The sequence below is a fragment of the Microcaecilia unicolor genome, chromosome 3 (genome assembly GCF_901765095.1).
Source record: "Microcaecilia unicolor chromosome 3, aMicUni1.1, whole genome shotgun sequence".
NCBI lineage: Eukaryota > Metazoa > Chordata > Amphibia > Gymnophiona > Siphonopidae > Microcaecilia > Microcaecilia unicolor.
The window spans coordinates 64506012-64533687 of record NC_044033.1 but is presented as its reverse complement, the minus strand read 5'-3'; the positions used below and the strand labels follow the sequence as shown (position 1 = coordinate 64533687).

The 27676-nt window shown below is 44.8% G+C and overlaps 1 protein-coding gene across 4 annotated transcripts in view; it reads right to left on the bottom strand.

Annotated features, from left to right (window-relative positions):
- The window catches only part of EPRS (glutamyl-prolyl-tRNA synthetase), a 216568-nt gene that overhangs the window by 98920 nt on the left and 89972 nt on the right, over window positions 1–27676 (bottom strand). For 2 of the 4 annotated variants that reach the window (XM_030196016.1, XM_030196017.1), the window contains exons 15-19: window positions 17746–17953; window positions 8932–9044; window positions 7350–7467; window positions 5431–5784; window positions 1216–1452 (exon numbers count right to left, since the gene is read on the bottom strand). In XM_030196016.1, the coding sequence (XP_030051876.1) occupies window positions 1216–1452; window positions 5431–5784; window positions 7350–7467; window positions 8932–9044; window positions 17746–17953 (1030 nt within the window). The remainder of the gene's footprint in view (window positions 1–1215; window positions 1453–5430; window positions 5785–7349; window positions 7468–8931; window positions 9045–17745; window positions 17954–27676) is intronic. The other 2 variants (XM_030196018.1, XM_030196019.1) reach the window with 1 other exon arrangement.

Below are 27676 nucleotides of genomic sequence, written 5' to 3'. Positions count from 1 at the left end.
GCCACACACTAGACATAAATTTTGAAGTTTCTCTCTCTTTTTTTTTTTTTTAAATTTGTGAGAAGTCTTTATTGAAACCAATAATCAATACAGTATGAGATGAACAGCCATAAACAAAACACATATTAACCAGGACAAAAAGTGAAACAAATCCCCTCAAAAGAGGTATACAATCTTGGAAAAGCATAGGAATCTATAACAGTACTTCTGAACCTTTTTTCATTTTATCCTTTGCTACCTACCCAAGAAACCCCCTCCCCGCAATACTTCCAATGTCCAACAATTCTCCCTCTCTCATTCCTCTCACCCTCATGTCCAACATTTCTCTTTCTCACCCTCATGTAGCCACTCCCCCCTTCCCTCCACCCCTATGTCCAACATTTGTCCCTCTTTCACCCTCCATGCAGCATCTCTCCCTCCCTTCTCATCCTTATGTCCAACATTTCTCCATCTCTCACATCACTCTCACTGTCCATGCAGCATCTCTCCCTTATGTCCAACAATTCTCCCCCCTCTCCTTCCATGTCCAACAATTGTCTATTATCCCCATCCCATGTCCAACAATTCTCTATCACCCTCCCTCCCATGCAGCAATTCTCCTTCCCTACCCCACCTCACAACTCTCCTATCAATGGGTCCCAGGCAGCAGCAGTGTGAAGGGGAGCAGGCTGGGCTCCCGCGGTCCTGCATCTCCCTCCCTTAAGCATCACTCTTGCTTGAACCGGTCCCACCGGAGCCTAGTCAGAAACAGGAAGTTACAACAGAGGGGAGCAGGATGCAGCAAAAAGGGGGCTACAGGCTTAGTGGCAGGCAGCATGTGAGAATCACTGCCGCTCTTGGGGAACCCGTTCATGCAAGAATGATGCAAGAGGGAGAGAGATGCTAGACCACGGGAGCCCAGCATGCTCCCCTCCATGCCAGCAACGTTAAAGGTGCACTACTGCTGGGTGGGCCTGAGCCCAAACTGGGTGGGCCTAGGCCCAATCGTGGCTACACCCCTGCCCTCATCACCGCCTTATGCCCCTCCCACAATGTAACTGGGTCAATATCCCCTGTATCTTTGTGTTTAAGATAGTCTGGAAGATCTTTTTCCAGTTTTCATTCAATATTCTGCCTCTGGGGATACACTTTGCTAAGCATAATTTTTCTTGGACAAGGTCATACATAAAACTCCTCTGGAGCAGCAGAACCCTGAAGCATGAAATATCAGCATACCTTGGGAGCTTTCTCCAATTTGAGTCTGCGTACTACCTCTCCTTGTTCTACTACTTTATCGTACAGTGATTTACTGTCCATTGAACCAGGGCACGTATGAGAAAGAAAAGAAGCAGAGGGAGAGCTGGAAGAAAGTTGAGCAACAGAGGGGCTTCTGGGTTTGTATTCCTGGCCTGTTGCCTGTTTATATTCAGCTTTTAGAGAAAGAAGTGCTTTCACAGCAGCATCTACCTGCTCCTAACAAGAGAAGAGAAAAGGGAAAAAAAAATACTTATAGCAGAAGAAATTTTAGGAACAGCATTTTGTAAAGGACCATAGAAATCAATGTTGTGCCTTAAAATTATTCAGTAATTATTTCCCCAATGTCCAGTTAACACCTTATCTTTTGCTTCTTTTCCTATTACTGCTGAAAACTGGGTTCTTCACAATCTTTCTTTTGTACAGTCTTGAGCACACAAAACACGGATACCAACAACATTCATACATAAGAAAACGCAAAATTAGACTGGTCTGAAACACTGTAAAAACATCTTAGCTGTTAAATCAGGCCTTAGGATATATAACTAGGGAAAATGTGCTGAATATGGTTGAACATAAGTGTTTACACACTTCAAAATATGAGATGAGAAGAAAGAAGACATTAGACCTTACCTGCTAATCGCTTAGTCTTTCCAAGACCAGCCTAGAGAGATGGGTTATGCACTCCTGCCAGCAGGTAGGTGGAGAGTGAGAACTACAAAATTCTCGATATGCACTCAAAGGTTGAAATAGAACAGTCACTTATCTGTTAGCGTCCATCAATATATTCATCAAACTTCAAACAAAACACAGACTGCAGAACCTTCTCATCACAACAAAAGATCTTCATTTCTCCAACCAATCCGGATGAGTCAGGGGATTACAAACTCAACCTGTACAAAATTCCACAAAATGGCACCCAGTCTAAAAGATGTTCACTCAAATACTTCCACATACCACTTCCAGTTCCACTATACTGACGTCATTTGTTAGAAAAATGCAAACCATTTGATCCTGTGGTTCAAATCCAAAGTTTAAATCCACTGTTGTTCCATCTGAAAAAGTCTGGTGCACAAATCACCCCAGCATATCGAGGCAGAGATCAAGTTGATTACTGAACATTTTAAAGTTTCAAAAGAATGTTGACTTGTTTAACAAGAGGCTCTTCCCCTTGGCCGTGCTCAATGTTATAACAATGCTCAAACATCCTCGTTTTCAATTGGTGCGTTGCTTGCCCAATATACACCAAATTACAGGGACAAATTAAGATATAAATTTCATTCTGAGACACACAAGTAGTGCAATTTTTATGATGCAATACATTCCTAAAAAGAATAGATGCATTTGCGCCTTCCATCATAATTATATAGGCTGTACATCAGCCACATTTCCAGCGGCCCTCATTGCCAGTTATATTGGTCACTGTTCAAACATCAGAATAGTGAAGGGTCCTTTAAATTACTATTTCTGCTGTAAGACTTCAGACAATACAACTCTTGAAAACAGCGATCCACCTCCAAAGTCTTCCAATGCTTTTTCACAATTCACCTCACTTGAATGGACAATGGAGAGAACTTTAACAGACAAGAAACTACATCCCGTCTAGGACATTTCACACAATAAATTAACAACTGTCCCTTTGAGTTGAACTGAGCTCTCCTGAGGACATTTTTCACCACCTTAGGAGGATACCCCCCTCTTCCTGAACTTGTCACTTAAAGCAGTTGCTGTAACTTAATACTCCTCCTCTTAAGAATAAGTCCTGCAATATTGCGGAAATTGTGATATAGGTAGACTGTTCTTAAGATAAGGGGGATGCATCCTTCAATAGTGTAAAAAAGTGTTCCGATCTGGTTTTGTTTTAATGAACACTGTAATCTTAAAACTTTCCAGCCTCTCTTACAATATAAGCATCCAAAAAATTATCTCCTTAGAGTGGCAAGTTCAAACTTAATGGTCAGATAACAATTATTCAAATACTCCACAAAGCTCACCAGGATAGCAGAGGAATCGTCCCATAGAATAAAAATATCATCAATAAAATCAGCACCATAAAACCACATGGGAAATGGTGCTGATCACTCTATCTAGCAATGCTCAAACTGTGCCATAAAAATATTAGCTACAGCAAATGAAGCCCCCATAGCAACTCCAGATAACTGTTCCTAAAGTGCCCATCAAAAACAAAATAATTCTGTTGCATCACCAAAGAAATTAGCTTAATCAAAAAAATCTATAGCAACTATACGAGGGTGACATTGTACTTCCAAAGCTGCCTCCACCACTTCTACTGCCTCACTTTATAGAATACTGGTATAGAATACTGGTATAAAGGGATTTCACATCCGTGGCCATAACCCCAGACTGGAATATTATCTCTGGTGGATAATATATTCAAAAATATGCAGCATCTTGAAAGAATGAATCAATAGTGAACATCAAAGGGAGCAAAAACACATCACCATATTAAAAATCCTTTCCAACAAAGAATTGCATAAAAAACTATAGGGCGTCTAGAAGGGATCTCCGGGTCTTTATGGATATTTGGTAAAAGATACAAAATAGACAATTGAACCTTTAAAATATACATCAAAGAGCTCATCATAAGTCAGCATTCAACTGCTTGTATATTGCCGAATCTGACTGCAAGCTTCTTGAAAATATGTATCCTTATCCAGTACCACAACAGCTCCTCCTTTATATGCTCTCCTTACAACAATAGAGGGATCAGATTGAAAAGTTAACACATCACTCTCCATCTTAGTGATATTATATTTAAATCTTCAGTTCCTTTGCTTAAGATTAGAAACTTCCAAAAGTATTATAGACCTACATACCAAAAACAAAGGATCCACTGGGCTAGAAGGAACCCACTTAACACTTACCCTTCACTATCTGCCTATCAGTCAGTCACACACATATTCTTATTCGTGCCATTCTGATGTTTGGACAGCAACCAATGTAACTGGCAATGAGGGCCACTGGCAATGTGGCTGCTGTGCAGCCTGTATGACTATGATGGAAGGTGTGAATGTGTAATCCTTGAATACATTGAATCTTAAAATTTGACTGGTTGTGTATCTCAGAACATCATTTATATCATAATTTGTCCCCATAATTTGATGTATGTGGGGAAAACGACGCACCAACTGAAGACGAGGCTGTTCGAGCATCGTTATAACATTGAGCACGGAAGAGGGGAAGAGCTTCTTCTTAAACACTGTACAACAAGTCAACATTCTTTTGAACCTTTAGAACATTCAGTAATTGACTCAATCTCTGCCTCGGTATGCCGGGGTAATTTGTGCACCAGACTTCAGATAGAACAATGGTGGTTTTATACTTTGGACACAGTTTGGCCAAAAGGTTTGAACCACAGGATCAAATGGTTTGCATTCTTCTGACAAATAACGTCAGTATAGTGGAACCAGAAGTGGTATACGGAGAACCAGAAGTGGTATACGGAAGTGTCTGAGTGAGCAACTTTTGGACCGGGTGCCATTTTGTGAAGGTTGAGTTTGTAATCCTCTGAAGCAACCGGTTGCAAAACGAAGATCTTTTGTCGGAATGGGAAACTTCTGCAGTCCGTGCTTGCTGAAGTTGAAGGCACATTTTGATGAATATATTTATGGATGCTACCAGATAAGTGACTGTTCTATTTCAACCTTTTGAGTACATGTCCAGTGTGCCATGGTTTGTTATTCTATCAGCGCTGCTTGAAAGTGGATTGGAGTTTTTTCTGCCAATGATTGTGTTTATGACAGCGGTCAGAGTGATATTCTAATATTGCTGTCACTTAAGCTTTTTTTCTCCAATCCGTTGTTGGATTTTGCAGTGCAGGTAGTGAACAAGATACATTATGACTAAATATTCCAACAAGTGATAGTTATGCTTTAGTTTTGTGCATACCATGACAGTAATGAATCTCACTCCTAAGCCAAGGGTATGTGAAATATAATCTGTCTCTCAAATTTACTGCTAACACTCGCTGTAGTACTTGCATCAGTGCAAGAGACAGCTTTCCTCTGGAATTCATATAGATAGATAATTTTTACACTATCTTTAATCACCACACACCCATCACTGAAAGTCATGTGCATACTAATGCAGAATCCAACCAATCAAGAATCGCTTCATAGTCCCACCCATTTTGTATATAAACACAATTATAAAGATTTTTCCACTGTGTTCATTTACCTTTGGTGCTTTTTCAGTCTTCAGCTTTCGGACTAATTCTCCTTGCTCAGCCACTTTATCGTAGAGAGCAATGCTGTCCCTGGAGCTGTGGGGCTCTAGTTTAGTGGAAGCTTTTGGTACTGGGGCCACTGGATTTCCAAGCTTGTACTCCTGACCTGTTGTCTCTTTGTATTCTGCCTTCAATAACAAAAGCAGTTTTACAGCTGCATCAATATCGGTCTTTGCTGCTTTCTTAGCTTTCAATTCTCGGACAAGGTCTCCTTGGGCTGCCACCCTGCTGTAAAGGTCACAGGAATCCCTCTCTACAGCAGTAGGAGATAGTGAAGAGGCATCCTTGGCAACTGCTGAAGCTTCCTATAGAGCCAAGAAAATGTCATTTCAGTGGCTATACTATCTAAACAACAGTTTCACTAGCCAGTTTGGCATGATTGTGCTGGAAGGATTAATTCCTAGCCATCTGTATCACTGCAACCTGGGAAACCACCACCTTGTGTTTCATTCAAATACCTCAAGCAGGGTGCATAATGAAGTCATCACATACCCAATTAGGTGTTTCCATCAAATATGAATGGAAGTTTAATCTTACTACTAGGTACATACTTGTGAAATTTCATAAACAGCATCCTGCCAGTTTGCTCTTAGAGGCATATTTTCAAAGCACTTAGCCTTCCAAAGTTCCATAGAAACCTATGGAACTTTGGAAGGCTAAGTGCTTTGAAAATATGCCTCTTAGTGGTTCAAGAATGTTAGCAAAAATGACCAACAGCTCACACTCACTGCATCTGACAGCTTTACATTGGCTTCATATATGCTCCATGTCCCATTCAGACCCTATTCCAAATGAGCTTGTGTCTCCTAGGGGGAGGGGGGTTGAATTGAGTAATTCTTTTTATCGGCCCAACAGCTTCTTCTTGGTCCTTTAGGATTAGAGCTCAGCCAAAACCAGCCTCTTACTGAACTATAGTGCAATGAGTCATCGTTCACCATACCTGGTGATTTTTCTCTTTTCATTCCCTCCACTGCTCACCAGTCTCATACAAGATCTTTTTGAAAATGGGCCCTTCCAGGGGACGAAAATTAGAAAAAAAAAAAAGGTCTGAAACTGCATGGCAAGCATGATTTAAAACTCTCTGACTTGCACACAGGACTGAATTAAGGAACTGGCAAACTAGGCACATGCCTAGGGTCCAAATATGTATAGGAAGGCCATGTCAGATGATCTAGGGTTACAACTGTGTGGAGTTTTCTCAGCACTGGACACACGTTTGCATTAATGTTTGGAACAGTGCAGTGGTGAAGCTGGGGGGAGGGGGGATTTGGCTGGTAGGGGTCCCCAACCCCCGCCAGCTAAAGCATTTGTCCTGCGCTGGTCTCACATTGCCTGGCAACTGAAAACAGGACAGGGCGCCAGGCAATGTGAGAACAGCGCAGGACACACGCTTTAGCTGGCGGGGGTTGGAGACCACCACCAGCCAAGGTACCTTTGCAGTGGCGGGAAGGAGTGGTGGCGAGAAAGGGGCGCGGTTGCAGTGGGGAGGCGGTAGCTGCGGCCCAAAATGTGCCCCCCCCCCACCTTTGGCTGTGCCCCCGCCCCTCCCATCAAGGTCTGGCTATGTCCCTGGTCTGGAAGCCAGAAGGATGGTTAAAGTGGATGGAGAAGTCTAGAGTTTGGACCTCTCTATCTGTAGCTAGACAATTCCTAACCTGCAGAGAACATATTCCATATTTATGAAATCAGATGTATCATCTTGGTTCAATTCACCTCTAAACCATGACTGATGGGACTGGAAGTGTGTTTCTTTATACACATCCGCTGAGCACCTACTACTTGTGAATATCAGAGATAGGCTGCTGAGCTGGATGGGCCTTTGGTCTGCCCTAGGTATGGAAGTTCTTATATTCTATGTGCCCTGTTTTACCTCTTTCTTGGCTGTTTCAGCCTTGGTCTTCTCCTTGGAGCCAGATGTTGGCATTTCCTTCGTATGTCCATCAGGGATATAAATTAAGACACAGGGTGCTTCTTTACAACTGTATGGACTAGAAAGAGAAGCTAGTCATTTTCAAAAGAAGAGACAGCGCATGAATGACAGCAGGGAGGATAGTTAGCAGCAACTTGTCTGTATCTCCCCCCTTTCTCTATTTCGGTGGATGGCACTCTCATTCTCCCTGTCTCATCTGCTCGTAACCTTGGGGTCATCGATGACTCCTCTCTCTCCCCCTTCTCTCCTCACATTCAGCAGATTGCCAAAACCTGTCGTTTCTTTCTCTACATTAGCAAAATCCGTCCCTTCATCTCTGAGCACTCTACCAGAACCCTTATCCACACTCTTATCACCTCTCGTCTTGATTATTGTAACCTGCTTCTCACCGGCCTCCCTCTTAGCCATCTCTCTCCTCTTCAATCAGTCCAAAACTCTGCTGCGCGACTCATTTTCCGCCAACGTCGCTATGCTCACGTTAGCCCTCTCCTTAAGTCACTTCACTGGCTCCCTATCCGTTTCCGTATTCAATTCAAACTTCTCTTATTGACCTATAAGTGCATCTACTCTGCCGCTCCCCAGTACCTCTCCACTCTTGTCTCTCATTACGTCCCCCCTCGAGTACTCGTTCTGTAGATAAATCTCTCTTATCTGTCCCTTTCTCCTCTACTGCTAATTTGCACCTCACGCCTGGAATAGACTTCCCAAGCCTGTACGTCTAGCCCCGTCTTTAGTCGTTTTCAAGTCCAAACTCAAAACCCACCTCTTTACCACTGCTTTTGACTCCTAACTCACTTGCCCAGTCCTTTATCCTCACCTCTTTATTCCCTTACCCTTAATTGTTCTGTCTGTTTACCTATCTTACCTAGATTGTAAGCTGTTTGAGCAGGGACTGTGTTTTGTATATGGTGAACAGTGCTGTGTATGCCTTGTAGCACTATAGAAATGATAAGTAGTAGTAGTATGTCTATAAAGTTCAACTCTCCTAAAATTACTTATAAAGGGAGGCAGTAAGTCACTGCTAAGTGCCATCTGTTGGGTTTTGCTATAATTATTTTAGTACTGCTGTTTTTTGATAAGTTCTACTTGCAGTCTTCTCTACCCTCTAATAGTTAGTGAAGACTATTCTCTCTCCTATGACCAACTAAAGGGTCCCTGAAAAATAAAGATGGCTTCCTCCAAGACTGACCCTCACAGCATTGCTCTTGTACAAAAGGGCTGCTCTGGTTACAGATGCTACTTTCCCTCTTCCACTCTACACTCTGAGCTCACCCTTCCCACTAGTTCCAAGACCCACTCATCAGAGGAATCCAACCTAGGTCTAAATCAAGTCATAGTGCCAGTCCAAAATGCATCATTCTACTTTCCTTCTAAGATAGCATCAATACAAAGATGGGAGAGAAATACAGCAATGAGATCGGAAACAGTAAGATTACAAATATTGACAAAGAGAACAAGAATCATTACGCATGAATACTCAGACTTCAAATGGCTTTAAAATAAGCCTAATTACCAGATTTACCTAACAGGCTCATAAGGTTGATCACAAATAAAGAACCCTCTTCTCTGGAGCTGAACGATGTCCCCTTTCTTCAGGTCCTTAAGGCATGGGTCACCCAACATCAGTTCTTCTTGCTAAAATGATTTAAGAAAAAAGGTGGGTTTAGAACTTTTATATATAGAAAGGAGATCATTTAGGCCCCACTTAGGGGGACTAAATAAAGGAATGGGAGAAAAAAAAAGTATATTCATTAAGACTTGATAAATCACCTATAATCAAGGGACCTTCTGAAGAAATAAATTCAGGAATAGCAAAAAAGAAACAAAAAAAGAATGGATGCACGTGTAAGTGAAATGATCTCTTATGGATCAGTCTCTGAGCAGAATACAGGTGGCACCTCAATTTTTTTTTTTTGGAGTATACCACCTAATGTTTTAAAATACCTGCATCCCCTATGAAGAGACCCTTTTATGACTGGTATATGGCAAAAATGTGATTCCTAAACATTTCTGTCCTTCAGCACCCAAAAGACAAGCAGTGAATTGATTTCTCATTATTAGTAATTCCTTGGAATTTTAAAGCTAAATATTTACAAAAATATATATATAATAATAATATTGTTTATGCAACCAAATAAGACGTCACAGCATGAACACTCACCATAACTAATATAAGTCCTCTATAGTAGGAAACAGTATTGGGTCTACAAATCTGATGAGTTCTTTATGTCATAAGTGGTATACCGTGTACTCAGTGTGTGAAAAAAAACCCCCAGCAGATCCCAGTTTAGAGACTAAAAGCAAATATGTCTGCTTATTCAAAGGATCCTTTAATTCCTTGAATCAACAGACATTCTTGGTTTCTCTCTCTAGGGGCCCAATGCTCAGAAGCAAATGCGGGCGCTAGAGGCCATTAACGCCGGACTAGCACCTACGTTTGCCCCTTAACATAGGAAGCAAGAGCTGCTCAGAAAACAGCGCCTCGAAGAAAGGCGCCCTTACCGTACAAAACCCAATGCCAGCTTGGAGAAGGCGGTAGACAAAACTAAAGAAAGAAGGCAAGGGAATCCTCTTCCCCCATCGACCTCCCTATTAAAAAAAACAAAGGACAACTACCACCTTCCAACTGCATGGGTATCACTCATTGCTGTTTTGAGCACAGCTTGTTTTGGAGCTCATGAATATTCTCTGTACTGATTTCCAATTCAGTTTGGGAATCGAAAGGCCCTACAAGGGAAAGGGTCTGGTTAAGGCTAGAAAGAGGGTGGGCTGTCAAGGTTATTGTTCCAGGCATTTTATTTTTTAAAGCACCAACCTGTTTTTCAAGTACTTTCAATCTTTTCAAAGAAGAACTTGCAAGCTGTGACCCTGTTTAAAGCACCTGGCTGCACTGCCTCCCGCCCCCCGTTGGACCGGGCATAAGCCCCTGGCACAATCCTGCTGCTCAACTTCCTAATGCTCGATGCTAAGAGAGTGCATATCATTTGCATACTATTAATATCGAGCACTAGGAAGTTATTTTTGGGCACTGTTGTGGCAGTATTTTCCAGCACTGTTCCGTCTAGCACCAGAGTTTTCAGCATCGGGGGACTGTTTTCTTCACACCTACTTGCAGATCCATTACTCCTCTGTTTTTCTGTTTACTGTGTGCTCAGGACAGATGCAAAGCAGAGAAGCCAACCTCTCTCTTACAGAGAAAAGAGTTATTATACAAAATAGTAGAAGTTCTCTACACAGACAATAGCAAAAAGGAGGCGCACAGCTTACAAAACAGAGTTATGTGTCTTTCTTTGCTTACTGCTCAAAGTAAACATGTGCTATTGAAATATATATGGTGGCAGATGAAATTTGTTCTTACATGTTGATTTTCTTTCCTTAATTCTTGCTAGACCAGGCCAGACCAATGGACTGTGTCCCCCTACCAGCAAATGGATGTAGAGAAGTCAATCTCTTCCAGTGACATTAAACTAAAAAAATGTCTATTCTGCTGTTTACTAACAGTTCAATACGAATTACTAAAGAAATATAACAACCACTTCTATGATGTAACATTATCAAAAACATTCATAACATAATAAATCGCTATGAAAATTTGTTGAAGTAGGTTTTCAAAGACTGACAAAATCTCATATAATTAGATTGAAGTTCTAAGGGAAACTATTCCAAATCTTAGTGGCTTGATATGGAAATGACAAACATATCCTTTTATATCTGAACCCTCTCACATCAGGAAAGTTCAAAATAAATTGATCTCTGGTATAAGAAGTGGTGCAGCCTGGACCTTTTCAGGAGGCTATTGTGAAAGAAACCTATGTACAAGACTTTAAAACCCCAAAACAACCCCTGCAGAATATAAGCAAAGGACAGTACTCTGGAACCTAGCCTTAACAACAGAGTGAGCAGACAGATCCTGAGAACGATTCCCCAAACACTGAAGTTTTTCAGGGCAGGCCCTGGACTTGTCCAGCATGAATCAGGAAAAGGAATTTAATAGGTAAGACCAGGACACTGCACCAGTGATTTCATAGTTAGAATCCTGAAAGGTAACTTTAAAACAATACAGGAACTAAGACCTTTGAAGTCAGAATGATTGAATATTTTTACACCCAACAGACAGGAGTTAACAAGGATCTGGGTTTTCTAGCCTATTATAAACCATAAAATTGTATTTCTCTGTTTATCACCCTCCTCTCACCTACCCACACCCATCCTGTTAGAATATCAATGAAATGCTTTGATGTCCCCCCATGCATACCTCCTACTCACCCCCACCCTCCCACCCTGTCAGACTGTGAAAGTAATGCTTGGATGTTTCACTTATATATACTATCTGCTACCGCATTTGCTTATTTTCGATCTGACGAAGAAGGGCAACCTTCGAAAGCTAATCAAGAAATGTATTAAGTTATGTCCAATAAAAAAGGTATCATCTTATTTTCTTTTCCATGTTTTATTTTGTTTGATTTCTATTGATAATAGGTAAGAATAAAGTTCACTTTACTAGACCTGACCAGATCAATGGGATGTACAAAAATTGCACCTTACTAAAAGGGAGGAAAAAAGGCCCCCTGTAACATGGCTCTGCCAAAGGGTATTATCACCCCTGACAAAAACATTAATCTTGTAGTGTTTCACAAATGAATGCAGTAGCAACCATGCTGCTGCTCTGCAGATGTCCTCTGGGGTTACCACCCGGGCCTACACCCAGGAGGTCACCTTAGCTCAAATAGAATGGGCACAGAGCCCACCAGAGACCACATTTTGATGAAGGATGTAGGCCATCTTAGAAGCAGCCTCCCCTTTGTGCAGCCTCTGAAACAAGACAAAGAGCCTATCAAAATTCTAGAAGGAATAATTGCCTTCAGATAGTGCAAAAGAACTCTGCGAATATCCAATCTATGGAGTTTTTTTGAACAGAATCAGAGGTTCCTTTCTCCTCAAAAGTCAGAAGTGATGGACATCACCCTAGTGAATGGCCGCCTAAGTGGAGCTTGGTTGAGCAAATGGTTCAATCATTGTATATCTGCAGCATCTTGAATTGTTTTTGTGGAATGAGGGAGTGTTTCATTACCCCAGGGTCTAGACTCACCGCTATGATGAGCAGTTTGCATCAGAAAAAGGTGAATCTAAAAGAATTTGCGTTTCACTGTGCAGCTGCAGCAGGCTTAGTGGAAGACGATATGGTGACAGTGGGGCCCGTAAGAATGCGGTGACTGCTCAGGCTTTGGATTCGGCCTTACCAGGAGTTGGAGAACACACTAAGGGGCCATCGGATCCTATCTTGGAGATCCGCACCTGGATGAAAATCTAAAGATGATCTGGGCAGATTTTTCAACACCGAGTGCAGAGCTGAAAGGTGATATCATGGCCCTGGGCTAGCAGCTGGAAGACACGGAAACCCGTGCTTCAACCATAAAATATGTGAACTGTTAGCTGGTGGTACAAAACGTTATCAGTGCATTACTGTTCATGGACACAGCATCTGTAGATCCAGACACTGCTTGAATGGAAAGGGCCCACCAAGTACTGGGCAGAGCATGAGCTAATAGTGCTAAGGACATAATTGCTTGATTTCTAGACTACAAGCTGAAACAGCAAGTGCTTGCTCGTGCTATCTTGATCTAGACTTCCTCCACAACTTTGAAGCAGCGGGGTGAAATGCAAACCCTGCCCCAATACCTGAGGGAACGATCCATACGGTATTGTTGGCAACATCTCTTTGCCCTCACATTTTATCGAGATGGCAAACTGTACCAGATTTGATCCCTCTCAGAGGTGAGGGATATCCTACCATCGGAGGAGATCACAGCTGCACAGGATACTTTGCCTTTGGGACCTTTGCTGCCGGTTCGTCCGCAGCGGGGGTGGCTAAAGGCAGGGGTCGCTTGAAAAGCCAAATATCTGAGAAATCTTCGCTGACCCCAGGCCCTACCTGAAGCCTTTATAGTTTGGTGAAGGACCGTGAGTAGCTTTATCTTGACACTATTGGCACTCTAATCTCAGAACTGATATTTAAAACTTGATGATAGTTTACTAACAGTCTGCTTTTAGGCTGTTACTTATGGGATGTTTGATAGATTACAGAGATGAATGAGACTGTACAAGTGTGACATCTTCCCCACTCTATAACACCTTGTTGCTTGTCGCTAAATGTTGTAGGTTTCAGGACTGGGGGGGTGGGGAGTGTTCTCAGGGATAATGTTCGTCATATAGAGCAATTAATGGGCTTTTTTTCATTCTAGCTCCTTAGGCCCCATATGGAAGGAAGACCAGGGTACTGATGTGAAATACAGTACTGCAAGATAATACTGTACATTGGGTATATCTGATTTAGTTTGTATGTCATTAAATGTTAGGGGGTTTAATACCCCAGTCAAGCACAAGTTCCTTTTCAAGGAGTTGCTCAGGTTAAAAGCAGGAGTTGGGATTATACAAGAAACTCACTTGTTGCCATCGCATGAGAGTCTTCTCTGTCATAAAACATTCTATGGCTCTATGTGCTTCTAATAAGCTTCAAAAGAAAACTAATGGGGCCTTCATCTTGTTATCCAATCACTATTCTTGGCAAATTAGAGAGGTGGTTCGGGATAAAGGGGGTGGATACATACTGGTAAACACAACTTGGAACCACTCTCGACACATTCCTTAACGTATACGCACCCAATGCAGATCACAACCCTTTTAGAAGAGCTTGATGCAATCTTATTAAAGCATAGGGAGGGAAGGCTCCTGGTAGGGGATGATTTTAATCTCACTCTCCAACCCAACCCAATTCCAGCACAAAGGTGCAATATGCATGGAGGGATAGGGAGCTTTACTGGCCAGATGGGGGCTCTTAGATTTATGGCACCAAACTCACCAGGAATATGCACATTTTTCCCCAAGTCCACCAAAGCTACTCCCACACCGATATGTGGTTTGCAGATATGCAGGTGCTTCACTCCTTACAGGTAGCAAATATATGCATTTGAACATGGTCTGATCATGCCCCAATAACAATTACTCTTACACACCAAATGGACTGGATGAGGCAGTTCTAATGGCACTTTGATGACACTATTCTAATAGATCCCCAAAATGTTTAGCAGTTGAAGAAAAATATCCTAGAATACTTATCTATAAATTATGTGGAGGGGATGGAGCCCACGCATGGGAAGGCCTTAAAGTAGTTACATGGGGCCAGGTTCTCTCCTTACAGGCGTACCTCAGTCGAATACATACAGCCCAGGAGGCTGCTCTCCACACTCAAATTAGTGTGCTGGAGGCGGATTCTTCAGGCCTCAAGGCCCTCTAGGTAGCCAGGCAGCAGATGTATAAGTTACGATTAGAGTTTAATGAATTACAGTTGGCAGAGGTAGCTGAGGCTTTGCAGAAGGTGCGGCAGGTGCATTTCGAGTTCAGTAACTGTGCAAACTGCTTGCTGGATTATAAATTGAAAAAAAAAAAACCATAATTGTAAACCGCCAATTTTAGATAGAGCAGGTCATCTTAGAACTAGCACTGTTGACATCAGGGAGACCTTCCTGGGTTATTATGAAGACCTCTATAGTGCTGAGCAGGTGCTTACCCTAGCCGCAATACAGCGGTATCTGGATGGTGTTCAGCTGCCTCAAGTAACACAATTGGAACTAGCCCAGCTGTCCTGGCCCACAGAGATGGAGTCTCTCCCGAGCCCTACAAAGTCTTCCTAATTCTAATAGACCTATTTCCCTGTTTGAGGGGGGGGGGGGGGGGGGGGGAGGGATTATAACAGATTTACTAAAATTGTCACAGAGAACTTGCCAAAATTAGACGCTTCATAGTGGGTAGACAAACTTTTGATAACATCCGATGGGCCCTACGTATTATTTATCGGGCTTACCGAGATGGGGCCTCTGAACTGCTGCTCTCTGTTAATTCTGAAAAGGCCTCTGACAGGGTGCAGTGGCCCTTTTTGTTTGCGATCCTCCAATGGGTGGGGATCAAGGGTAGATATTTAGCTTGGATTCAATTACTTTATAACTACTTAGTGGCGTGTCTAAAAATCAATGGGGGCTACACTGCACCCTTTGAGCTGCGCAGGGGGACCTGACAAGGTTGCGAACTCTTCCCTTTCCTTTTTGCACTCACAATTGGATACAAATAAACCTGGGGACAAAGGGGATAGACTGTGGGGGTCGGGCTCACAAGATAATGCTGTTTGTGGATGACATGCTGTTGACACTGGGGGCCCTAGGTATATCATTAGCCCAAGTCACCCAGTAGTTACAGGGGTATGGGACAGTTTTGGGCTTTAAAGAGAATATATCAAAATCTGATATCTTGAACTTGACAGTGCCTGACACTCAGGTCTCACAATTGCAAGGTCAATCCCCCTTTCGATGGGAGGCCCTTTCCATTAAATACTTGGGGGTTTGTCTTACAGCAGATGAGTCTTACACTATATGAAGCGAACTACCCCCCACCCCCACGTCAATCCTTGATGGACAAACTTAATCAATGGGACAGGTTGAATATCTCCTGGTTTGGATGCGTTCAAGCAGTTAAAATGATCCTGCTTCCTAAATTGCTTTATCTGTTTATGGTATTACTTATCCCATTGCCTAAGGGGCTCTTCGTTAGATTAAATTGCAGAGTGTTTATATATATATTTGGAGGAAAAGACCTCCTAGGGTGAAGCACTCTGTATTATGCAAGTCCCCCATTCAGGGAGGTATGGAAGCTCCTCACTTTAAACATTACCACGCTGTAGCACAACTCCGCATCATCGGTGAATGGGTGGGGGACTCCTCTACTAAACCCTGGATTCAAATAGAGCAGTTTTATTTGGAGAGTACTCCTCTGTGGGCAGTTCCGTATTTCCTAGAAAGGCAGTATTACTTACACACAGCTATTTTTATGTTCCGGGATTCCAGGCTGGTACCCGGACCCAGTTTTTGGGTGCTGGACAAAACATAGGCCAGCTATGGGAGGCAGGGGAATTTGTGTCAAGATCTTTAAGAAGATTATGAGCTACCTGTGACTGACACCTTTAGCTATAGGCAAATCAGGGATTATAAACATAGAAAACCACAAGAAGTAGTTTAGAAGAGACTCAACTGGAACGAGCTTTGAAAATGGGTGGTGAGAAGGGGTGTATTTCCTGTTTGTATCAGGTGTTGTTGCTGTATACTACCTGTGACAGAACAGGGGACTTATGTCTGTGACTTATGTGAATGTATGACATATTTGTTTTGTTGCCCAGTGCATTTCCCTTGTTTGGCCAGTAGATGGTGACTCTTTTTTTTTTGTAAAGCTACTACAGAAGTGACAGTTTTTTCCCCACCTAAGCACTGAGGCAATCTTTAGTTTCCGTGGAAGCACAGAGGTAAACATCTCCGTTCTGAGACCCTGGTTCAAGGCTTGTGGGCAGTTAATTTCCTGAAGCTTCCCAGGCGCTACCTAGGCAGTGACAAAATGTTTAGACAGTTTTAATACTGATCCCTATTCAGTTAGCTGTTTTTGCCTATTACTTGTCCATCTGTTTTATTTGGTTCACTGTTCAAATTCAGTGACAATAAGCCTAGTTAGTTTATTGGCTCCGTTGTCCTGGACAGACTAAGAATTCTGGTGGTTTATGTGTTGGGTCTCTAGAGAATCATATCTGCATACCAGGGACGGCATAGCCAGTCCAGATCCAAAGCCATGAGAAACAGATGCTTCACCACCCTCTGGAGAACCTAGCTGATCAAATGCCAGGGTGGAAACAATTAGAGAGGTGCCTGCTTTGGCCAGGATTGCACCACCATGTTGATTTCTGTGGCAGAAAAGAAAAAAAAAGAAAAAAGAGGAGTGTCAGGAGCACTCTGCATTATGCTGCGATGCTCTAACATTGAAGAACGGGGGCTCAGCTTCCACTCCTCTGGGTCCAAGGAATTCAGGCTGATACTTCACATTTTGTCTCTACAAAGTGGACTTCCGAAATTGTCAAGATATGAGACTACACCCAGCTGCAGAGCCAGCTGACTTCAGCGTCACTGCAGCACCGAGTCCCACCTCGATTGGTCAGATGTCACCTGCACCAGACAAATGGTTCTTGCCTTCAGACAGCTGATAGCCTACCATGTCTCCTGCTGCAACCACCACCCATGCACGAGCTATAGCACATCTCGTGCTTACTTTACACCTTGCAGTCTCATCCCTGCATGGCATACTGTCACTTTAGAAAGCTTGCAACAAGTTACATATAGAAGCAATTGTAAGATGTCTATAATGCAGCCGCTGAAACCCAAAGCGCTTAGTAAAATATTATAAAGGTCAGCAATCACAGCATATGTATAGCTTTTCCCCTGCAGTGACTGCAAGTTAAATCAATTACCTTGCTGTTTCTGTTGACATACTGCTTGAAATCTTCCTCTTTACCCAGTACTGGTTTGGTTATGAGATGGTCATAGGTCACACACACAACAGGGATGGGTTGAGCACTGGGAGTTTCTGCTAGCCATGTGATCTTAGTAGTTTTCTTATAGTCTTTGTTCTCCAAGTTCAGCCTGGCATCTATCGACTCAATTCTTCCACCTGCACTTCTAAAACACAAAACACACAAAATCACTCTAAAGAGCAAAACTCTGGCTGCTCACTTTTCTCCCATCTTTCATAGAGCATGTTAGGTTGGGGTAGAGATGGGAAGGAATATACCCTCACATCAATGGAGGGGAATTAACCTGAAGCTTAGAAACTGGCTTGCAGGGGTTCCATCCCCTCCTCGCTCTTCCCATTTCATCAAACCTGTGGGCACACAAAGGTAGATCCAGGGCTGGCCCAAATGCAGCAAAGAGAAGCTGCAGTCAGAGCAAAAGAATAAGAGACTGCCAGCCACTCAAACTCAAAGAACCAACAGCACTTACTTTAAGCCACATATCAATATTTTTATAGGGGGTCTCTGTGATGGTCACAATTATTGAGTTAAATTATTAATATTCTGTAAAAGGGTGGGGGGATGCAAGCTACAGTATGAAAAATAAATGGGGGGGGGGGGGGGGAGTGTAAGGCTGATGATTCACCAAGGGCATCCGCTACTCTCTACGCAAAACACATGGCAAGGGGGAGCATAACTCCACATTATATTTCCTCACCTTAAGTAAGTTTTCTTAGAATCTTTTTTTTTAACTTAAAGGGAACTTGCAGAAACATTTTAACTTTGTTACTATATACAACCTTGAATGGTCCTGGAGGCCAAAGTGGTATATAGCATATAAATGTCCAATTAAAATCAAATCTTTTCATGGGTATGGGGAAGGGGCCAGCAAATCTGCTCTGGTTAGTTGTCATGTCACTGAAGTAAACCTTGTCAACATTTATGAAGCTTTAAATCTGCCATGAAAAGACGGCAAGACCAATTTACAAAGAGGTTTCCAAACTGTACTCTTTTTTTCTTATATAAAGCTTTTGCTCCCTATGCCCTACACCTCCTTCCCCAAACTAATGTAGCTGTTGAAAATATATCAAAAGCATATTTGAAAAAGGTGGTATATAACAATTGGATTAGCCAGTCCTGCAAGATATGGGCTACTGCTTGTAAATTTTATTTCAAACATGGCTTTCCATTAAAATGCTCAAGGCCAGATAAAGCAAACTAAAATAATAAAAAAAAATGCTGTTTGTGATTAGTTACAAGCAAAAGCAATAATAAAAAATTAAGCTACAAATTCAACAGATTAAGTTAAGCCAAAATAAACAAAAACAAAGCAACCAAACATAAAATGACCATAATAAAAATCATAAGATAAATGAGAACCTAAAAAAACATGCAATAAAAATAACCAGTCCTATGGAGTTAATGAAATGTGCTATGTTTAATTATGTGGTTGTAGACGGCAAGAGTACAGCAGGGACACAGTTGACAAATCAAACAAAGCCCACTGAAAGACAGGTTTTGATTATTTTTCTAACACTACTTAGCCCTAGGTCACGCTTTCCCAGGAATTGTATGCCCTACACATAGAAGAAGTCTTTAGTGGCTGATCACAAACAAATTGGAGTACAGGGTGCAAAACTGTACCAAATACATAATGAGCCACAGTTAAACTCGGTAAGATTATCTAATAGAAAGCCAAAAGGAGATCCTTTAAAAGAGAGATGACCCTTAGAGGCCAACCAAAACTGGGGTTTTTTCAGTTTTGACTGAAACCAAAACTAACACTTTTAGCCAAAACTATAGCTGCAACTTATCTAGTGTGAAAGAACAGTATGTTTTAAGCCTATAAAACTGTCTTTATTAAATATTGAAGTGCATTTCTCTAGTTTGGCCAGCATGTGGTGCATGGTATGTTTTAAGCTGTTAGAAAGAACTGACCTTTCCCTTCTTTAGTTAACACAGAAAAAGGAAATGCCTGCAGTGATGTAAAGAGCTTTTTAAAAATGTTGTTAACTGGGCTCTGATTGGCCTAGGAACTTTTTTCATTTCAACTGTACTGGCTTTTGACCCAGTTTCAGCCTGGGAACACAGCGAGAGAGAAAGCTCTTTGCTGAAGCCCTGCAAAACAGTTATATTTGATAACTGGTGAGCAGCTATATGTCCTGATCTCCCCAGACACCTTTTAAACAGTATACAAATGTTTAGTCAGTTTTTCTAATTGACACATTTTTTAGTTACTTGTTACTGTTTGCTGACTGCACATTTTCTGTCCACTGTTCAAGTTCTGAGAATAAACACATTTGTTTGTTCACCCTGCTTGTCTGGACTGATAAAGAATCATGCGAGTGCTTTCTGGGAACTGTAGGACCACTGGGAGTGTGGCTCCAGTAACCTAGAAACCACTGGGAATAATTTGAGAGCAGGAGACTCGCCCAGAGGTGGTTGTGACCCAGTCGGTGGAAGGAGGGTTCTAGTGTAGAGCGCAAGCAGCAGGTGCAGGCGGACCTGAGTTGTGCTGGGGATAGACCCTCTAAGTGGCCACAGGGTAACCCCACGCAGGTGGCTAGGCGTTTCGCGAAACCTGTTTTTGGACAAAGCCGAAAACTAAAAGTTTGGTTGTGTGAATGTGAACCAATGAGGCCCACTGGGGATTGTCAGAGTTTGCAGTAAGCAGCCCTCTGCTACATCCACAGGAGATTATCCTCCAGTCCCAGAATTGCAAGCACAGGCTGACAACTTGGACAGCCAGTTTAACAAGGACTTCTTGACAAGTCTGGCACGTTTAGGTTCCAAAGTCAAGGCAAATGTAATTAAATATCTCTGAGTCAGGATCATTGTCAGAACGTGAAAAAAAAAAGTCATGATTACTAGCTTTTTATGCTTTTCCAAACTGTGCACAAGAGAAAGCAGCATTGAGGTGTTTTCCTTTTTCTATTTAGTGATAAAACTAAGGACAAGCAAGACATAGGTTTTTACTAAAATAGAGTAAAGGAGTCCAGATACTGGTCTACACTGCAGACATTATACCAGCCTAATTGCACAATCCAGCATACTAACATGCATCAGTTTTGAATTTTAATATTACAACTTACCCCTCTCCCAATTCCCCCCTCCCTCCCTCTCCCATTCTCCTCTGGTAGCCAATTGCTTATTCAGTCAATGTTGTACCCTGGTATTACAACTTCACTAAGGTGTACCTTTAACTTTAACAATGCTTGTCAAGGAGGAGGAGTGGCCTAGTGGTTAGAGTGGTGGACTTTGGTCCTGGGGAACTGGGTTCGATTCCCACTGCAGGCACAGGCAGCTCCTTGTGACTCTGGGCAAGTCATTTAACCCTCCATTGCCCCAGGTACAAATAAGTACCTGTATATAATATGTAAGCCACATTGAACCTGCTATGAGTGGGAAAGCGCGGGGTACAAATGTAATAAAAATTAAAAAAAAAAAATTAAAGCTCCACCATTCAGGCCTTCGCAATCTAGTCGTAAGTACTCTTTACCTCCCTCCCCTCCTTGTCCTGTTCCATATCTCATAGCCTATCAGTTCTGGTCTCCTCCTCTACCTCATGGTAGCCCATTAAGTACTTGACTGTGTGCTCGTGGAGATATCGTATTTATATATTTCTGCCAAATACTCAGAAACCGGACCTGCCTTCTTGGTGTCAATCGTGCCCCTCTCGCTTCCCACAGCATGAGTTGGTGGAGCTTATTTCTCCAGTACCAGTGGGAGGGAGGCATGTCCATTACCCAATGATTAAGGATACACTTTTTCCCCACTATGCAAGATTTACTCAGAAACAATTCTCCTTGTGTCCCCACCCCCCACTGTTTGCACAATCCAGCATAAAAGAACACATTGAAACTGTGAAACTAAATGCAAATATATGCTCTGAAAAATACAAATCAAGAGTAATACACTTCTCAAATTATTTTCTAGTATATAAACTTCATTTCAATGTATTATCATTTCCCTACTAATACGATAAACTAAATTCTTTAGAATTACCCAAATAGTATCCAAGCCAGAATATATTTAATTTAAATAATGAAAGACCATATTTTACCTTCAAGCAAAACAGCTTCCGTACACATGGACCTCTGCTAATGAAAACTGAAATTAAAAGCCACAGTGCTTTTACAATGGCTGACTTTGTGCCATATTTGGAGTGACAGCTGGTGTCATGTCACATCTCCACAGAGAGACTAATTCCTAAGGAGCTATTGTACCAAATTTACAGACTTAAATTCCTGTAAAACTTTTGTACCAAAAGGTGAAATTAGGCCTTACCTGCTAATTTTCTTTCCTCTAGACCCTCCAGACCGGTCAAGACGCTTGGGTTATGCTCGCCTACCAGCAGAGGGAGACTGAGAACACTAACTTCAAACTATGTACATATAACCTGTGCCTAGCCACCTGACGTCAGTATCCGCTTAGCAAAGCAGAAAACCAAAAACCTGAAAACGAGAAACAAACCCCTGTACCTGGAAAACCAATAGTCAAACACCAACAGTGTGCTTCCACAGACGGAACGTCCAAACGTCCCGCTCTGTACTGTTTTAGAGTCAAAGAAATTCTCTCCGACCACACTAAACTTGAAAGAATAGTCATAGCAGAACACGGCTCAAAATCACTTCTGATAATACACACTTCTGATAATACACAGGGCGGGCTCTTGACCGGTCTGGAGGGTCTAGAGGAAAGAAAATTAGCAGGTAAGGCCTAATTTCACCTTCCTCTTCAACCCTCCAGACCGGTCAAGACACTTGGGAAGTACCAAAGCAGTAGAAACTTAAGGGTGGGACCCTCGAAAAGCAGAAGACAACACAGCCGCTCCAAACCGAGCATCCTCTTTTGCCTGAACATCAAGTCTGTAATGCTTCACAAAGGAATGGATGGAAGACCACGCCGCTGCCTTACAAATAGCCTGCGGAGGAATAAAACTACTTTCCGCCCAAGAAGCAGCTACCCCCCGAGTAGAATGAGCCTTAAGCACCGAGGGCACGGCACGGCGTTTCAACAAGTACGCCGACGCAATGGTCTCCTTCAACCACCTAGCCAGAGTAGCCTTGGAAGCTGCTGCCCCTTTTTTGGGACCTCCAAACAACACAAACAACCTATCCGATGCTCGAAAATCCTGCGTTCTGCGCAAGTACGACCGTAAAACGCGCCGTACATCCAACTTAGCCAGCCGACGTTGCGTAAGATCCCCAGCGCGATCCCCCAACACAGGCAAGGAAATCACCTGGTTGACATGAAAAGCCGACACCACCTTAGGCACAAAGGAAGGAACCGTCCGTAAAGTCACTTTCTCCTTAGCAAATGACAGAAAAGGCTCCCTGCAAGACAGAGCCTGAAGCTCTGAAATCCTACGCGCCGAAGAAATGGCCACCAGAAAAACCGCCTTCAAAGTAAGATCCTTACATGTAATGGATGCCACGGGTTCAAACGGAGGTGCCACCAACGCCTCCAGAACCAAATTTAAATCCCAAGGCGGAACCAACGGACGACGAGGCGGCCGAATCAACTTCACTGCCTTCAGGAACCGCCCCACATCAGGAGAAGCCGCCAAGGAAACTCCCCGAATCTTACCTCTAAAACAAGACAAGGCAGCCACCTGCACTTTCAGGGAAGAGAGCGACAGTCCCCTCTCCAAGCCATCCTGCAGAAAATCCAAAACTTCCACCACCGAAGCACGCAAAGGGACATAAGCCCGCTCTTGACACCAGTTCTCGAAGGTGCGCCACACTCTCACATACGCCAAAGAAGTAGACCTCTTGCGAGACCGCAACATCGTATCAACCACTCTGGGTGAAAACCCTTTCTTTCTCAACCGGTGCCTCTCAAGAGCCAAGCCGTAAGCAAGAACGGAGAGGGATCTGCCATCTCTATCGGCCCCTGAACCAGTCGCACCCGAGGCCCCAAAGGAATCGGATCCTGCACCAGTAACCGCATCAGATCTCCGTACCACGGACGCCGGGGCCAATTGGGCGCTATCAGAACCACTAACCCCGAGTGACGACCGATCCGCTGTACCACGCGGCCCACCAGCGGCCACGGCGGGAACACGTAGAGCAGCTGCTGAGGTGGCCACGGAAGCACCAACGCGTCGATGCCCTCGGCTCGAGCATCCCTTCGACGACTGAAGAACCGAGGGACCTGCGCATTGTCGGCCGACGCCATAAGATCCAACACTGGCCGACCCCACTGCAACACTATCTGCTCGAACACGGAGGGATGGAGAGCCCACTCTCCGGGATCCAACGTATGCCTGCTCAGATAATCTGCACTCACGTTGTCCACCCCTGCCACGTGTCCCGCTGACAGACTCTGCAGATGAACTTCTGCCCATGACAGCAACTCCGTCGCCTCTACCGCTAACCCGGGACTCTTTGTTCCCCCCTGTCGATTTACATAAGCGACGGCCGTGGCATTGTCTGAAAGAACCCTGACTGCCTTGCCGTCCAGAAGACTCTGAAAGGCCCGAAGAGCCAACCGAATAGCTCGCGTCTCCAGGCGATTGATGGACCAACTCGCCTCCTCCAACGTCCAACGCCCTTGGGCCACCTGACCCAGACAATGCGCCCCCCATCCTGACAGACTCGCATCCGTGGTCAGCACCACCCAGTCTGGCGTGTCCAACGGCATGCCCTTCGCTAGATTCGGAGAGAGGAGCCACCAGCGAAGACTGCCCCGAGCCACCTCCGGCAGGGAGAGCCTCTCCTCCAAACTCTGAAACTGAGGAGACCAGCGAGACAACAACGCTACCTGTAACGGTCTCATGTGGGCCCTGGCCCAAGGTACCACCTCTATTGATGCCGCCATCAGACCCAGCACCCGAAGATACTCCCGCGCCGACGGCGCCCTCTGAGCTCGGAGCTGCCGGATCTGAGACTGTAGCTTGGAGATGCGAGGCGCTGTCAAAAACACACGGCCTCTCTTCGTGTCGAATCGGACTCCCAAATATTCTAGGGACTGCGACGGAACGAGGTGACTCTTGGCCAGATTGACAACCCAACCGAGCGACTGCAGAAAGGACACCACCCGACCGGTGACCTCCTCGCTCTCTGCTTTTGATTTGGCTCGAATCAACCAGTCGTCTAGGTACGGATGGACCAAAATGCCCTGCAAACGCAGCGCTGCCGCCACCACTACCATGACCTTGGAAAAGGTGCGAGGCGCTGTCGCCAGGCCGAACGGCAGAGCACAAAATTGAAAATGTCTCCCCAACACCACAAAGCGAAGAAAACGCTGGTGTGCCTCTAGGATGGGGATGTGCAAGTAAGCCTCCGTCAGATCTAAAGACGTCAGAAACTCTCCTTCCTGAACCGCTACAATGACCGAGCGCAGCGTCTCCATTCGAAAGGAAGGAACCTTCAGAGCCGCATTGACCTTTTTGAGGTCCAAAATGGGCCGAAAAGCATCCTCCTTTTTGGGAACTACGAAGTAGATGGAATAACAACCCGTACCTCGCTCTCCTGGAGGAACCGGAACTACTGCTCCTAACTCGACCAGATGCGCCAAGGTCTCTCGCACTGCTCTCGCCTTGCGCCTGGAATGACAAGGGGACACGAGAAAGAAATCGGGCAGAGGACCGTCGAACTCTAACGCGTAGCCGTCTCGCACAATCTGCAGTACCCACTGATCTGAGGTGATCTGGACCCACCTCTGGTAAAACAAGCGCAAACGAGCCCCCACGCGAACCAGAGGTTGGGCCCCCACACCATCATTGCGAAGGACGGGACGCTCCGGGCGTTCCCGACGAGGAACCTCGCCCTCCACGGCGGCCACCTCGAAAGGACTGAGTTCTTTGGAAAAAACGACCCCTAGTCCCCCCGGAGGACCTGCCAGGCCGATATCGTCGAGCTTCCTGAAACCGTCCGCGCACCGCGGACCCCCTAGCAGCCTTAGGACGAAGCTCCGGAAGACGAGGAACCTTAGTATCACCAAGACCCCTCACCAACTTATCCAACTCTTCCCCAAAAAGCAAAGAACCTTTAAACGGCAGCGAACACAGCTTTGCCTTAGAAGCAGCATCAGCCATCCAGCCCCGCAACCACAGGGCCCGACGAGCAGCCACCGCCAGGGTCATGTTCTTAGCCGAAGCCCGTAACAAATCATACAGTGCATCAGCCATGAAGGACGACCCCATCTCCAACCTTGCCAAATCTTGAACCATTGAGGCCCTATCAGCCGGCGGGCTATCCAGCAGCCGCTCCGCCCAGCGGAAACAAGCCCGGGCCACCAGGCCTCCACAAACCGACGCCTGAAGCGCCAACGCAGACAAATCAAAACTCCGCTTGAGAAACGTCTCCAATTTCCTGTCCTGCGGGTCCCGCAACGCGGCCCCCCCATCCACCGGAATGGCCGTAGCCTTAGTCACAGCCGTCACCACGGCATCTACGGTTGGAGGCCGGAGGGAATCTCTATCCTCCTGCGGAAGCGGGTACAACTTAGCCATGGCCCGAGCCACCTTACACTGATCTTCTGGAGAACGCCACTCTTGGGTAATCATTTCCCTCAGATCCGCGTTCATAGGGAAAGTGCGAGATACCTGCCGAATCCCCTTCACCAAAGGATCCTGCGACCCGGCTGTCACTGGAGCTGACGCCTCAAACTTGAGAGTCGATGACACCTGCTCAATAAGTTCTGCCAACTCATCGCGGTGAAAAATGCGGACCACCGAAGGGTCCTCCCCAGGCACAGCAAGCTCCTTCTCATAACCAGCCAACGGCCCCTCATCCTCCTCCAGGGGACTAAAATCGCCCTCTGACTCCGGAGGGGAAAAACTTTCCATGTCCTCCGACCACTCCAAACGTGGTCTCTTAACACTGGCACCCCCCGTCCCAAGACTAGGGGGCTCTGCTCGCGTCGGCCCCGCCTGCCAGGCCTGGAACAAAGACCAAATAAAATCCGGCGGGAAACCCATCCGACCAGGACCGTCCCCCCCAGAAAAACCGGACAACTGACTGCCCAAAGGTCCTCCGACCAACTCCGGGCCTTGCGGTGCCGATTCCAAAATGGCGGCGGTTCCCGCCAAAATCGGGACCGCCGCCACGCTACCAGACTGAGACACTGCCGGCTCTGGAGGGCCCGACGCGGGAACCTCCGCCGCTAACACCGGCGGAGCGGAGGAAGAAGACTTCGGTTCGCCGCAGAAACGGCAAGAACCGCCAACCACTTCAACCCCCCGGCGCGCACAAAATCTACATCGCAGCGGCTTTCCCGCCATCGCGCCTAAACAAACAGCTGACAGCCCACTCACCAGAAGCCTGCAAAACAGCGCCCCAAAGCAGCTGAACACCCCTGGAACCCCAGATTACAGCTCACTCAGCTCTCCACACCGCTTGGGCCTTCAATCTGTGAGAGATCTCTTTCTTTTTTTTTTTTTTTTCAACAAAACTTTATTGCAGCCTGAAATTGAGCCCTGCTGCTGCTAAAACTAAACGGCACTCAAGGCTGTAGCACAGGACTGTAGCCGAGGCACAAAGCTGCCCAAAACGGGAGAGCCAGTTAGGGGGAGGGACCCGGCCACCCGGGTGTGACACCCCAAAGGGGACAATGGCAGGCCCCACCGGACCCACCAACCCCCAGCACACTAAAGTCTTCCAGGCACAGAGGATAAAACTGAAAAACAGACCAAAGAAGCTCTAAATAATCTCTGAATCCTACCAGACCGGACAAGCTGCACAGGTTGCTTGTCTACCCTCTGCTGAGACTGAGAAGATACTGACGTCAGGTGGCTAGGCACAGGTTATATGTACATAGTTTGAAGTTAGTGTTCTCAGTCTCCCTCTGCTGGTAGGCGAGCATAACCCAAGCGTCTTGACCGGTCTGGAGGGTTGAAGAGGAAGCATTTATTTGGAGCACTCAAAAAACAAAAAGAATGCAAAGA